The sequence below is a fragment of the Daphnia magna genome, linkage group LG6 (genome assembly GCF_020631705.1).
Source record: "Daphnia magna isolate NIES linkage group LG6, ASM2063170v1.1, whole genome shotgun sequence".
NCBI lineage: Eukaryota > Metazoa > Arthropoda > Branchiopoda > Diplostraca > Daphniidae > Daphnia > Daphnia magna.
In genome coordinates this window covers 5,705,252-5,719,829 of record NC_059187.1, presented here as the reverse complement: position 1 = coordinate 5,719,829, position 14,578 = coordinate 5,705,252, and the positions used below count along the sequence as shown (strand labels likewise).

The following is a 14,578-nucleotide window of genomic DNA, read 5'->3' as shown; positions in this document are numbered from 1 at the left end:
GAAACCACGTCCACTGCACTATCATCAACGACAACTACGGCGACAATAACAACAACTGAATTAATAAGCAATTCAAAAACACCTCCCACAACAACTGAAAAAATAGAAGATCCTCCAGTCACGAAAAATCACACAATTACGGAAGATACAATAATGGAAATTATTGATGACACTGAACAAACAGCTAAGCAAGAAATACCCGAGGCAGCATCTTTAACACTAGAACAAGTACCGGAGGTACCAATAAAAGATGAAACAGAAAGTGGTCTACCCCGAAATATAGAAGAATTCGGTGACCAAATTAAATTCGAAATTTCAAAAATGCATGAGCAATATAAAATAAGTATAGAAACAGAACACGAAAACAAACTTGCAAAAGAAATCCGCGATGTATATTGTCAACTTTCAGCGATAAAGAAAACTCAAGCCGTGATTCTAGCTCAAAGTAACGGCATTTTTGCTGCTTCAGCACTTGGATTACCCATCTGTACGAGACTGCAAGGCTTCGGATAAGCGATGACACTCCAACAATGTGAAACAAAACGGATTTTCATCTCCGCAAAAGAATCCAAATGTGGATTTCAACCATTCTTTACCTATGAAGATAAAAACTGCACAATTGGAGTAGATGGATGGTCTATACATCCATATTCCGATTGCTTTTGGAAAACTCATTTGGTAAATTGTTATATTATGAGTTTATACTTCTACATGTAAACAGAATCAAATATACTTGTATTCAATGTGAATACACTGTTATACCATGAGTTTTTACTTCTATATGTAAACAGGATCAAATATACATGTATTCAATGTGAATACACTGTTATACCATGAGTTTCTACTTCTATATGTAAACAGGATCAAATATACTTGTATTCAATGTGAATACACTGTTATATTATGAGTTTATACTTCTACATGTAAACAGAAACAAATATAATTGTATTCAATGTGAATACACTGTTATACCATGAGTTTTTCCTTCTACATGTAAACAGAATCAAATATACTTGTATTCAATGTGAATACACTGTTATACCATGAGTTTTTACTTCTATATGTAAACAGGATCAAATATACTTGTATTCAATGTGAATACACTGTTATACCATGAGTTTTTACAACTATATGTAAACAGGATCAAATATACTTGTATTCAATGTGAATAAACTGTTATATTATGAGTTTATACTTCAACATGTGAACAGTATCAAATATACTTGTATTCAATGTGAATACACTGTTATACCATGAGTTTTTCCTACTACATGTAAACAGAATCAAATGTACTTGTATTAAATGTGAATACACTGTTATACCATGAGTTTTTACTTCTATATGTAAACAGGATCAAATATACTTGTATTCAATGTGAATACACTGTTATACTATGAGATTATACTTCTACATGTAAACAGAATCAAATATACTTTTATTCAATGTGAATACACTGTTATACCATGAGTTTTTACTTCTATATGTAAACAGGATCAAATATACATGTATTCAATGTGAATACACTGTTATACCATGAGTTTATACTTCTATATGTAAACAGGATCAAATATACTTGTATTCAATGTGAATACACTGTTATATTATGAGTTTATACTTCTAAATGTAAGCAGAATCAAATATACTTGTATTCAATGTGAATAAAATGTTATATTATGAGTTTATACTTCTACATGTAAACAGAATAATCTATATACTTGTATTCAATGTGAATACACTATTATACCATGAGTTTTTACTTCTATAAGTAAACAGGATCAAATATACTTGTATTCAATATGAATACACTGTGATATTATGAAATATACTTCTACATGTAAACAGAGTCAAATATACTTGTATTCAATGTGAATACACCGTTATACCATGAGTTTTTACTTCTATATGTAAACAGGATCAAATATACTTGTATTAAATGTGAATACACTGTTATACCATGAGTTTATACTTCTATATGTAAACAGGATCAAATATACTTGTATTCAATGTGAATACACTGTTATATTATGAGTTTATACTTCTACATGTAAACAGAATCAAATATACTTGTATTCAATGTGAATACACTGTTAAACCATGAGTTTTTCCTTCTACATGTAAACAGAATCAAATATACTTGTATTCAATGTGAATACACTGTTATACCATGAGTTTTTACTTCTATATGTAAACAGGATCAAATATACTTGTATTCAATGTGAATACACTGTTATATTATGAGTTTATACTTCTACATGTAAACACAATCAAATATACTTGTATTCAGTGTGAATACACTGTTATACCATGAGCTTTTACTTCTATATGTAAACAGGATCAAATATAATTGTATTCAATGTGAATACACTGTTATACTATGAGTTTATACTTCTACATGTAAACAGAATCAAATATACTTGTATTCAATGTGAATACACAGTTATACCATGAGTTTTTACTTCTATATGTAAACAGAATCAAATATACTTGTATTCAATGTGAATACAAAGTTATACCATGAGTTTTAACTTCTATATGTAAACAGGATCAAATATACTTGTATTCAATGTGAAAACACTGCTATATTATGAGTTAAAACTTCTAAATGTAAACAGAATCAAATATACTTGTATTTAATGTGAATACACTGTTATATTATGAGTTTTTACTTCTATATGTAAACAGAATCAAATATACCTGTATTCAATGTGAATACCCTGTTATATTATGAGTTTATACTTCTACAAGTAAACAGAATCAAATATACCTGTATTCAATGTGAATACACTGTGATACCATGAGTTTTAACTTCTATATGTAAACAGGATCAAATATACTTGTATTCAATGTGAATACACTGTTATATTATGATTTAATACTTCTACATGTAAACAGAATCAAATATACTTGTATTCAAGGTGAATACACTGTTATACCATGAGTTTTAACTTCTATATGTAAACAGAATCAAATATACTTGTATTCTATGTGAATACACTGTTATATTATGAGTTTATACTTCTACATGTAAACAGAATCAGATATACTTGTATTCAATGTGAATAAACTGTTATACCATGGGTTTTTACTTCTATATGTAAACAGGATCAAAAATACTTGTATTCAATGTGAATACACTGTTATATTATGAGTTTATACGTCTACAGGTAAACAGAATCAAATATACTTGTATTCAATGTGAATACACTGTTATACCATGAGTTTTTACTTCTATATGTAAACAGGATTAAATATACCTGTATTCAATGTGAATACACTGTTATATTATGAGTTTATACTTCTACATGTAAACAGAATCAAATATACTTGTATTCAATGTGAATACACTGTTATACCATGAGTCTTTACTTCTACATGTGAACAGAATCAAATATACTTGCATTCAATGTGAATACACTGTTATACCATGAGTTTTTTTTTCTATGTGTAAACAGGATCAAATATACTTGTATTCAATGTGAATACACTGTTATATTATGAATTTATACTTCTAAATGTAAACAGAATCAAATATACTTGTATTTCATGTGAATACACTGTTATATCATGAGTTTTTACTTCTATATAAAAACAGAATCAAATATACCTGTATTCAATGTGAATAAACTGTTATATTATGAGTTTATACTTCTAAACGTAAACAGAATCAAATATACTTGTATTCAATGTGAATATACTGTTATACCATGAGTTTTTACTTCTATATGTAAACAGGATCAAATATACTTGTATTCAATGTGAATACACTGTTATATTATGAGTTTATACTTCTACATGTAAACAGGATAAAATATACTTGTATTCAATGTGAATACACTGTGATACCATGAGTTTTTAATTCTGTATGTAAACAGGATCAAATATACTTGTATTCAATGTGAATACACTGTTATATTATGAGTTTATACTTCTACATGTAAACAGAATCAAATATACTTGTATTCAATGTGAATACACTATTATACTATGAGTTTATACTTCTACATGTAAACACAATCAAATATACTTGTATTCAATGTGAATACACAGTTATATTATGAGTTTATACTTCTACATGTAAACAGAATCAGATATACTTGTATTCAATGTCAATAGACTGTTATACCATGGGTTTTTACTTCTATATGTAAACAGGATCAAAAATACTTGTATTCAATGTGAATACACTGTTATATTATGAGTTTATACTTCTACATGTAAACAGAATCAAATATACTTGTATTCAATGTGAATACACTGTTATACCATGAGTTTTTACTTCTACATATGAACAGAATCAAATATACTTGCATTCAATGTGAATACACTGTTATACCATGAGTTTTTTTTTCTATGTGTAAACAGGATCAAATATACTTGTATTCAATGTGAATACACTGTTATATTATGAGTTTATACTTCTAAATGTAAACAGAATCAAATATACTTGTATTTCATGTGAATACACTGTTATATCATGAGTTTTTACTTCTATATGTAAACAGAATCAAATATACCTGTATTCAATGTGAATAAACTGTTATATTATGAGTTTATACTTCTAAACGTAAACAGAATCAAATATACTTGTATTCAATGTGAATATACTGTAATACCATGAGTTTTTACTTCTATATGTAAACAGGATCAAATATACTTGTATTCAATGTGAATACACTGTTATAGTATGAGTTTATACTTCTACATGTAAACAGGATAAAATATACTTGTATTCAATGTGAATACACTGTTATATTATGAGTTTATACTTCTACATGTAAACAGAATCAAATATACTTGTATTCAATGTGAATACACTATTATACTATGAGTTTATACTTCTACATGTAAACACAATCAAATATACTTGTATTCAGTGTGAATACACTGTTATACCATGAGTTTTTACTTCTATATGTAAACAGGATCAGATATACTTGTATTCAATTTGAATAGACTGTTATACCATGGGTTTTTACTTCTATATGTAAACAGGATCAAAAATACTTGTATTCAATGTGAATACACTGTTATATTATGAGTTTATACTTCTACAGGTAAACAGAATCAAATATACTTGTATTCAATGTGAATACACTGTTATACCATGAGTTTTTACTTCTATATGTAAACAGGATTAAATATATCTGTATTCAATGTGAATACACTGTTATATTATGAGTTTATACTTCTACATGTAAACAGAATCAAATATACTTGTATTCAATGTGAATACACTGTTATACCATGAGTTGTTACTTCTACATATGAACAGAATCAAATATACTTGCATTCAATGTGAATACACTGTTATACCATGAGTTTTTACTTCTATATGTAAACAGGATCAAATATAATTGTATTCAATGTGAATACACTGTTATACTATGAGTTTATACTTCTACATGTAAACAGAATCAAATATACTTGTATTCAATGTGAATACACATTTATACCATGAGTTTTTACTTCTATATGTAAACAGGATCAAATAAACTTGTATTCAATGTGAATACACTCTTATATTATGAGTTTATACTTCTAAAAGTAAGCAGAATAAATATACTTGTATTCAATGTGAATAAACTGTTATATTATGAGTTTATACTTCTACATGTAAACAGAATCAAATATACTTGTATTCAATGTGAATACACTCTTATACCATGAGTTTTTACTTCTATATGTAAACAGGATCAAATACACTTGTATTCAATATGAATACACTGTTATATTATGAGTTTATACTTCTACATGTAAACAGAATCAAATATACTTGTATTCAATGTGAATACACTGTGATACCATGAGTTTTTACTTCTATATGTAAACAGGATCAAATATACTTGTATTCAATGTGAATACCCTGTTTTATTATGAGTTTATACTTCTACATGTAAACAGAATCAAATATACCTGTATTCAATGTGAATACACTGTGATACCATGAGTTTTAACTTCTATATGTAAACAGGATAAAATATACTTGTATTCAATGTGAAAACACTGTGATACCATGAGTTTTTACTTCTATATGTAAACAGGATCAAATATACTTGTATTCAATGTGAATACACTGTTATATTATGAGTTTATACTTCTACATGTAAACAGAATCAAATATACTTTTATTTAATGTGAATACACTGTTATATTATGAGTTTATACTTCTACATGTAAACAGAATCAAATATACTTTTATTTAATGTGAATACACTGTTATACCATGAGTTTTTACTTCTATATGTAAACAGGATCAAATATACTTGTATTCAATGTGAATACTCTGTTATATTATGAGTTTATACTTCTACATGTAAACAGAATCAGATATACTTGTATTCAATTTGAATAGACTGTTATACCATGGGTTTTTACTTCTATATGTAAACAGGATCAAAAATACTTGTATTCAATGTGAATACACTGTTATATTATGAGTCTATACTTCTACAGGTAAACAGAATCAAATATACTTGTATTCAATGTGAATACACTGTTATACCATGAGTTTTTACTTCTATATGTAAACAGGATTAAATATATCTGTATTCAATGTGAATACACTGTTATATTATGAGTTTATACTTCTACATGTAAACAGAATCAAATATACTTGTATTCAATGTGAATACACTGTTATACCATGAGTTGTTACTTCTACATATGAACAGAATCAAATATACTTGCATTCAATGTGAATACACTGTTATACCATTAGTTTTTTTTTCTATGTGTAAACAGGATCAAATAAACTTGTATTCAATGGGAATACACTGTTATATTATGAGTTTATACTTCTAAATGTAAACAGAATCAAATATACTTGTATTCAATGTGAATACACTGTTATACCATGAGTTTTTACTTCTATATGTAAACAGGATTAAATATATCTGTATTCAATGTTAATACACTGTTATATTATGAGTTTATACTTCTACATGTAAACAGAATCAAATATACTTGTATTCAATGTGAATACACTGTTATACCATGAGTTTTTACTTCTACATGTGAACAGAATCAAATATACTTGCATTCAATGTGAATACACTGTTATACCATGAGTTTTTTTTTCTATGTGTAAACAGGATCAAATAAACGTGTATTCAATGTGAATACACTGTTATATTATGAGTTTATACTTCTAAATGTAAACAGAATCAAATATACTTGTATTCGATGTGAATACAGTGTTATACCATGAGTTTTTACTTCTATATGTAAACAGGATTAAATATATCTGTATTCAATGTGAATACACTGTTATATTATGAGTTTATACTTCTACATGTAAACAGAATCAAATATACTTGTATTCAATGTGAATACACTGTTATACCATGAGTTTTTTTTTCTATGTGTAAACAGGATCAAATATACTTGTATTCAATGTGAATACACTGTTATATTATGAGTTTATACTTCTAAATGTAAACAGGATCAAATATACTTGCATTCAATGTGAATACACTGTTATATTATGATTTTATACTTCTACATGAAAAACAGAATCGAATATACTTGTATTCAATGTGAATACACTGTGATACCATGAGTTTTTACTTCTATATGTAAACAGGATCAAATATACTTGTATTCAATGTGAATACACTGTGATACCATGATTTTTTACTTCTATATGTAAACAGGATCAAATATACCTGTATTCAATGTGAATACACTGTGATACCATGAGTTTTTACTTCGATATGTAAACAGGATCAAATATACTTGTATTCAATGTGAATACACTGTTATATTATGAGTTTATACTTCTACATTAAAAACAGAATCAAATATACTTGTATTCAATGTGAATACACTGTGATACCATGAGTTTTTACTTCGATATGTAAACAGGATCAAATATACTTGTATTCAATGTGAATACACTGTTATATTATGAGTTTATACTTCTACATTAAAAACAGAATCAAATATACTTGTATTCAATGTGAATACACTGTGATACCATGAGTTTTTACTTCTATGTGTAGACAGGATCAAATATACTTGTATTCAATTTGAATACACTGTTATATTATGAGTTTATACTTCTACATGTAAACATAATCAAATACAATTGTATTCAATGTGAATACACTGGTATACCGAACATGGTCTCCCTTGACGTCAAAAACGGTTTTGACTTGCATCGCAAAGCACTCTGATTGGCTGTCGCCTAGTCACGTGACCCGCTTTGAGATTTCTATTGTACTTTGGCCATATTGGATTTTCTCAAATAGGGCTGTGTTTTTTGGCTTATTATTCTCTTTATTTAACGATTTTCAAGATTGGAAAACGTTTCCATTTAACTAAGCTACTTAAATTACCTATAAAACCTCTAATTTCAGTAACTAGTTCTTAAATTAGGTCTTTCAATCACTGTTTTTAACTACCAAGAGAACTGTCAAAACTTTATTGATAAAATTTTTAATTTTACTTCGAGTTACAATCTGTAAATTTTAAATGATATAGTTTTTATCAAATTTATGGTCTGTGCCTGATATTGTTGTTTTTCTATGCATAATCAAAATTTTTTTCAGTGAATTCTCCAAAGCGTGAACGCAAGAGCGTGAGTCATTTTTTAATGGATTTATTTCAATTTAGGTTCATATTTTGGTTTCTTTCAGGAAATCAGGTAATTTAGATCATCTGATTGTTTGTTTGAAAGGTTGTTTTGAATGCGTCGTCTTAACCAAACTACGGTTTTGTTTTTATCTTATTTGATACCATATATAACTGTCTTGTTTAAACAATCTTAGTTTAGCAAAACACTTGAACCTTTTACGTATAATGATAACAAAACTCTAGAATTTCGGATACTTTTTAGCATTGTTTAGTATTAGCAGACTTCCTTTCGTGTTGTCTTTCCTTGTATGGTTTTTTCATTGTTTTGTTTTATATAAGCTTTGCATTTTCCAACAGTTTTTACATCATGGGTGAATCAGAACCAAGAGGTAAACTATTGAAAATGGATGAATATAACGAGAGAAGAAGAATCTCTTGGAAGAAAAAAAATTCTTTTCCTGGGACTCGTGGATTCGGAGCATGTAGTTCAAAAGTTCTTTTAACAGCAAATCAGCCTGAATTGGAAAATGTTAGTGGCCGAAAAAGAAAAAGAGGTTCTTCTTTTATAAACAACTCAAAAATTCCTCTTCTGGCAAGTTTTTTACGTAGCTTTCGTTTGCTATATGAAATAATTAATTCTAGTGCATTTTGAATAGTAATCGTGAATAGCAAACCAGATACTCTCAAAGATCATTCAAGTTTTGCAATTCCCAGTAAAGGGGATGATTGTAGTTCTTCTTTTGACAAGTATATGGAATCTAATACAGGAGCAAGTGAGTTTTTCTGTTAATTTTGTATTTTAAGAACGCTAATTATTGATTTCTATATTTTTCCTAGGTTTCCTGAACTATTATATTGAAAATATTGTTGTCAATGAAGAAGATGTTGCTGAAACACGAAAAACTTGGAAGGAAAGAGTAGAAACAACGGAATATGCATGGAAAGAAGTATTTAATACCCTTCTTGACGATGTGTTCGCAACACAAGCCTTTTACTCTTTGTCCTGTAAAAAAATGCGAATCGGAACTTACAGCATTTGCTGTCCGATGTAGCAGTTGCAGTATTATCTGTTGTGGTAAATGTGATCTGCATTACCATAAAGAACAACCTTTTCATAATCGAACACTAGATACATCAACGTCATCAACATGTTTATTGGCTCAACAGTTTGTTGATGAAAACGGATAATTGTTTTTAATAGGTTTATCCCTTAAAGTTTTGTTTATTTTGCAATTACATCTTACACTACTTTCTATAGATATCCCAGTGCCCTGCTTTCCCCCAGAAAAATGCAGCAGTTGCCAATGTAAAGGATATTTTGAAAGTCAAGCAGGTGATCAAAACATTGCACTGGTAACAAAAGATGGTAATAAGGCAGAGACTGACATTAAATAATGATTTGATGTTTATTTTCTTACTGTGATTTTTGTTCAATATAGGTCGGTTTGATTTAAAATCTACACAATTTTTTTGCAAAATTGTGAGTTTGTAACAAAACCAACAGTCGTTAACTACATTACCTCAGGATTTTGGCCAGGGGATCCTCAAAATATGTCTTATTTAATATCTGCCGACTTGTTGAGGTTTTGGTATCTTACCAAGCACAACATGCCTGGAACTTCAATGAATAAGTTTATAGAAACTCTTGAGACTCTGTCCTACGGGCTAAAACCAGTAAAATGCAATCAATATTTTAGTTTACCATTGATAATTTAATCTAACTTTATTGATTTGCAGTGCAAACCAATTAATAAAATACATTTTCAGAATGCTAGCCGTTACTACGAATATTTCATGCATCAAATTGACGTAAAAGTAAAGTTGAAGGATAATACAGAATGTTTTAGTTGCAAAGGCATAATGCTTGCATCTCATTCTGATAGAAATTTCAAGCTCTATCGCCTGCATTCTACTTTAGGGTATAGACCAGTTTCGGATGCGGCGTTGCAAAATTTAAAAAATCCATGGGGGCTTCGATTGCAGGGGAGATAGGAAAAAGGGGGTTTTTGATTTATTTACCCTAGTAATACTTTTCCAATTCAGGAAATGTTCTAGAATACTACACTTTAAGACATTCTGCGTCTTCTCCAGTCTTTATAAATAATTAATCATCTCTAGTTTATCCATTATCCCCATATCCACATTTGAATCACCCATGTTTACATATTTTCTTGACACTAGAAACGCAAAAAATACTAAACAGCATCCCTAGCCTTTTACTTGAATAAATTTTCATGGATAAACTAGGGATGATTAATTATTTATAAAGACTGGAGAAGACGCAGAATGTCTTAAAGTGTAGTATTCTAGAACATTTCCTGAATTGGAAAAGTATTACTACCTAGCCTTTTACTTGAATTAATTTTCATGGATAAACTAGGGATGATTAATTATTTATAAAGACTGGAGAAGACGCAGAATGTCTTAAAGTGTAGTATTCTAGAACATTTCCTGAATTGGAAAAGTATTACTAGGGTAAATAAATCAAAAACCCCCTTTTTCCTATCTCCCCCTGCAATCGAAACCCCCTGGATTTTTTTTAATTTTGCAACGCAGCATCCGAAACTGGTCTATTTTAACAATCCTTCAACTTAATTCATTTAAGTAATAAATATTATTTTTTATGATTTTCACAGAATTAACTTATCCTCCTTGTATGGAGATGTTGTCATTGCTCTTGACACAGAAATGGAGAAGCACATGGAATTGATTGATTCAAAACTACCAAAGGTATCATGTTTTTTTGTTTTTGTTTTATTTTTTATTTTGTCTTTTTCAACCACCAACGTTTTTTTCTATATAGAGTAAGTCGAGCGAAACTTGCGGAGACTCAATTTTCAAGGCAGCGAGGTCTGATGCTGGGAAATTCAAAAAGTTGGACGAAACTGGTATTATGATGCGAAGCTGCCGACATGGCATTGTTGACAAGGCAGTTAACATACATCATGGAGAAACATTTAGACACACACATTTTATACACCTTGATCTCCCAGAAAAGGGGTGTACTTTCCTTTGTGGCGATGTTATGTGTCGATATTGGGATTGGGCCCAGAAAGTTGCATCACTTTTTCCAGAATACAAACCCATGGTCGATGAAATGAAACCGTTTCTTGGAAGAATGCACGCTAAAGTACACGTATGGTACTGCCAGGTAAACAGTTAAGTGAGTAAAATAAGATTCATTTATGAAATCTTCTGATTTAATACTTGATAGATATTATGGGTTGGGCATTGGATGCCAGAAGCCGCTTTAACACTTGGTGAAGAACAGGAACAAGTGTTTTCTAAAATGTCAAGATATGGAAGCGTTACAAAACATATGGGGATAGCAAGTAATTTTTATTTTATTGAAATTTTTAAGTTTTTTCGACAGTCAATTCCTTCATCATATTAGATCGCCGCGACCATTTAACTTCAGCCATTCTTTTTTGGAACGAGCAAAAGGAGAAAGGAATTATCAATCAACTTCTGAAAAGAAAAGAAAGGGTAATTCAAGCGCATGTCATTGTTATCACCAGTAACAATTTTTTATTCTTCTACACAGGCCTTAAAACAAATACAAATTTCAAAAAATCAGCTGGAAACTGACATGGAGAAACATAAATTCGAACTTCTTGAGTTTCCGATTCTTCTCGGCGAATTACGAAGAGCTGCAGAAGAATGCAAATGCACCTGATTAACATGTAGTGAATTAAAAGAATTAAATTACTAAAATTACATTCATCTTAGCTGGAAAGGAAAACACTGGAGATGCGTCGCCTTTAAACCAGGCTCAAAAGTCTGTGGAAGGCTACAACGCTCACATGAAAATTCTTAAATCGCGAATTTCTAGAATTGCTACGACATCCGGACAAAGGATTAAACTTAGAAAAGACATCCCCTTTATGTCAAAAAAGAGATCCAAGCTTATTGCGTTTATTAATGCCAATTCAAAATTCAAGATCCAGGAAGAAAACCAATTAAGTGGTCATTTTCCATGGCAAAATTCATCATGCAGTCAATGCAAACAAAATAGTAAGTATCTTAGGTAGCCGGAGAAATAGGACCCCGACAAATAGGACCCGGAGAAATAGGACCCAAGAAAAGGCCATGGAGAACTAGGACCCGGTGAAATAGGACCCCTATTTCTATCTTTCTTTTTAGGGTCCTATTTCTCCGCTAGATGGGTCCTATTCCTCTCCTACGTCGTCGTATGGTTACGGCCTATATAGTTTTCAGCTGACAGAACAGCGTTGGCGTTGAGGCACACATTGAAACAGCCACAACTTTTTTGTTTCAACTCTGATTTCTTATTTTCTTGCATTAGTACATTGCATATGAACTGGTTTATATAGCTCATGTTATGAAAAAATGAAATTAATTTATGTTCTGTAAGATTTGCAATCTTGGTTTAATCATGTATTTCAAAGAAAATCCAACTAATTCAGGTCTAAAGTTGAACTAACATCAACTGTCGAGCTGATTTCAATGGTTTTCATTTGCTAGTCTGTGTTATCCCAGCTAGTTAGGACCACTTGTGGAATAACGGATGTATGAGTATAATATGCTCCAGCCGCCACAAGTACCTAACCACCAAGTGATGTGAGAATTACACAGGGCGCGGCTTCCACATATAATATAACATACCTAATACAAGTAAGAACAAAATATCATTCAGTAGCTCAGTTGGTAGAGCGTCTGCCCGATTAGCTCCAGGTCTGTGGTTCAACTCCCAGATCAATGATTGTCGATTCTGACACACTGGTGAGCTGTCTCACATTCGCACGCTGCGAGTACTTTGCCTAACAGTACACTGTCTGGAAATTTAGGATTTGTGCTTGGTAATGTTGCTTACCGAAACAGTTTAGTTTATGTTCCAGCTGCTTGTGAATGTTCATGTCGTTGATAATGGCGTAGGTCTACCCTTTCTGATGTGATGCTGCAGATCGGTGTTCGATTCCAGATGAAATGATGAATTATTATGGTTGCCCTACGAGAAATTCTCGTTCATGTATAAAACAAATTTTCATCGAGCAATATGTGCTTTTTTTGTTTATTAAATAATTTAAAAAATAATAATCCCCTTCGTTCTAAAGAAATTAATATTCCCAGCAAATTCGAATGAAGAATATTATAATGATGCCATATATTTCGCAATTCCTTGTCAATTGTCCTTGTGGGATCGAACACTGATTTACGGCGTCGCAATCAGAGGCTCTACACATATGCCATCGGTATCGACATAATTGTGCACAGGCAGCTATCTAATTTATTTGGGTAAGGAATATTACACAGCCTAAGTCCAACGTTTCCAACTGTCGTTGCCTTAAAGCGTAATACCTTAAGGCATAAAAAAAAATTCTAGACTTACCCAACCCTGCACTATGTGTCCATCACCTCGTCTACCCTCCCTCTTATAGAAAAACAAACAAAAAACCCTTTACCCTGCCAATAGGTTGCTTAAAAAATAAAATCGGTGTTCGGATTTTTGTTCAGGATACTGTAGAAAACTAACAGGTATGATGGTATTCAACATTACCAATCTTACAGAACACAAATCAATTTTTCATAACATGAGCTATATAAACCAGTTCATATGCAATGCATTAATGCAAGAAAATAAGAAATCAGAGTTGAAACAAAAAAGTTGTGGCTGTTTCAATGTGTGCATCAACGCCAACGCTGTTCTGTCAGCTGAAAACTATAGGTATGGGTAGTTTCGTCCGACAAAACTTTACATCGACACCTATTCGACTTTCTTTCGACAGGTGGCGACACTACCTCGACAAATATGCGAGACTATTTCGACAAATGGGTTAGGTTAGGTTAGGTTAGGTTAGGTTAGGTTAGGTTAGGTTGGTTAGGTTAGGTTAGGTTATTGTCGATTTATTGTCGAAATCGTTTCGCATATTTGTCGAGGTAGTGTCGCCTCCTGTCGAAAGTAAGTCGAAAAGGTGTCGATGTAAAGTTTTGTCGGGTGAACGACAGCATCCCAAAACTATATAGGCCGTACCCATACGACGGC

At 30.7% G+C, this 14,578-nt stretch overlaps 1 protein-coding gene and 1 pseudogene across 1 annotated transcript; both read left to right on the top strand.

Moving 5' to 3' along the window:
* The first annotated feature begins 8,941 nt into the window (after positions 1 to 8,941).
* On the top strand, positions 8,942 to 10,566 carry LOC123473793 (annotated as a pseudogene).
* Positions 10,567 to 11,152: 586 nt separating this feature from the next.
* On the top strand, positions 11,153 to 12,506 carry LOC123473655. Its single transcript, XM_045174731.1, has 5 exons — positions 11,153 to 11,304; positions 11,378 to 11,725; positions 11,789 to 11,906; positions 11,969 to 12,060; positions 12,119 to 12,506. Exons 1-5 carry the CDS (start codon positions 11,263 to 11,265, stop codon positions 12,248 to 12,250), a joined length of 732 nt encoding a protein of 243 aa, XP_045030666.1. The 5' UTR covers positions 11,153 to 11,262; the 3' UTR covers positions 12,251 to 12,506.
* Positions 12,507 to 14,578: the final 2,072 nt, after the last annotated feature.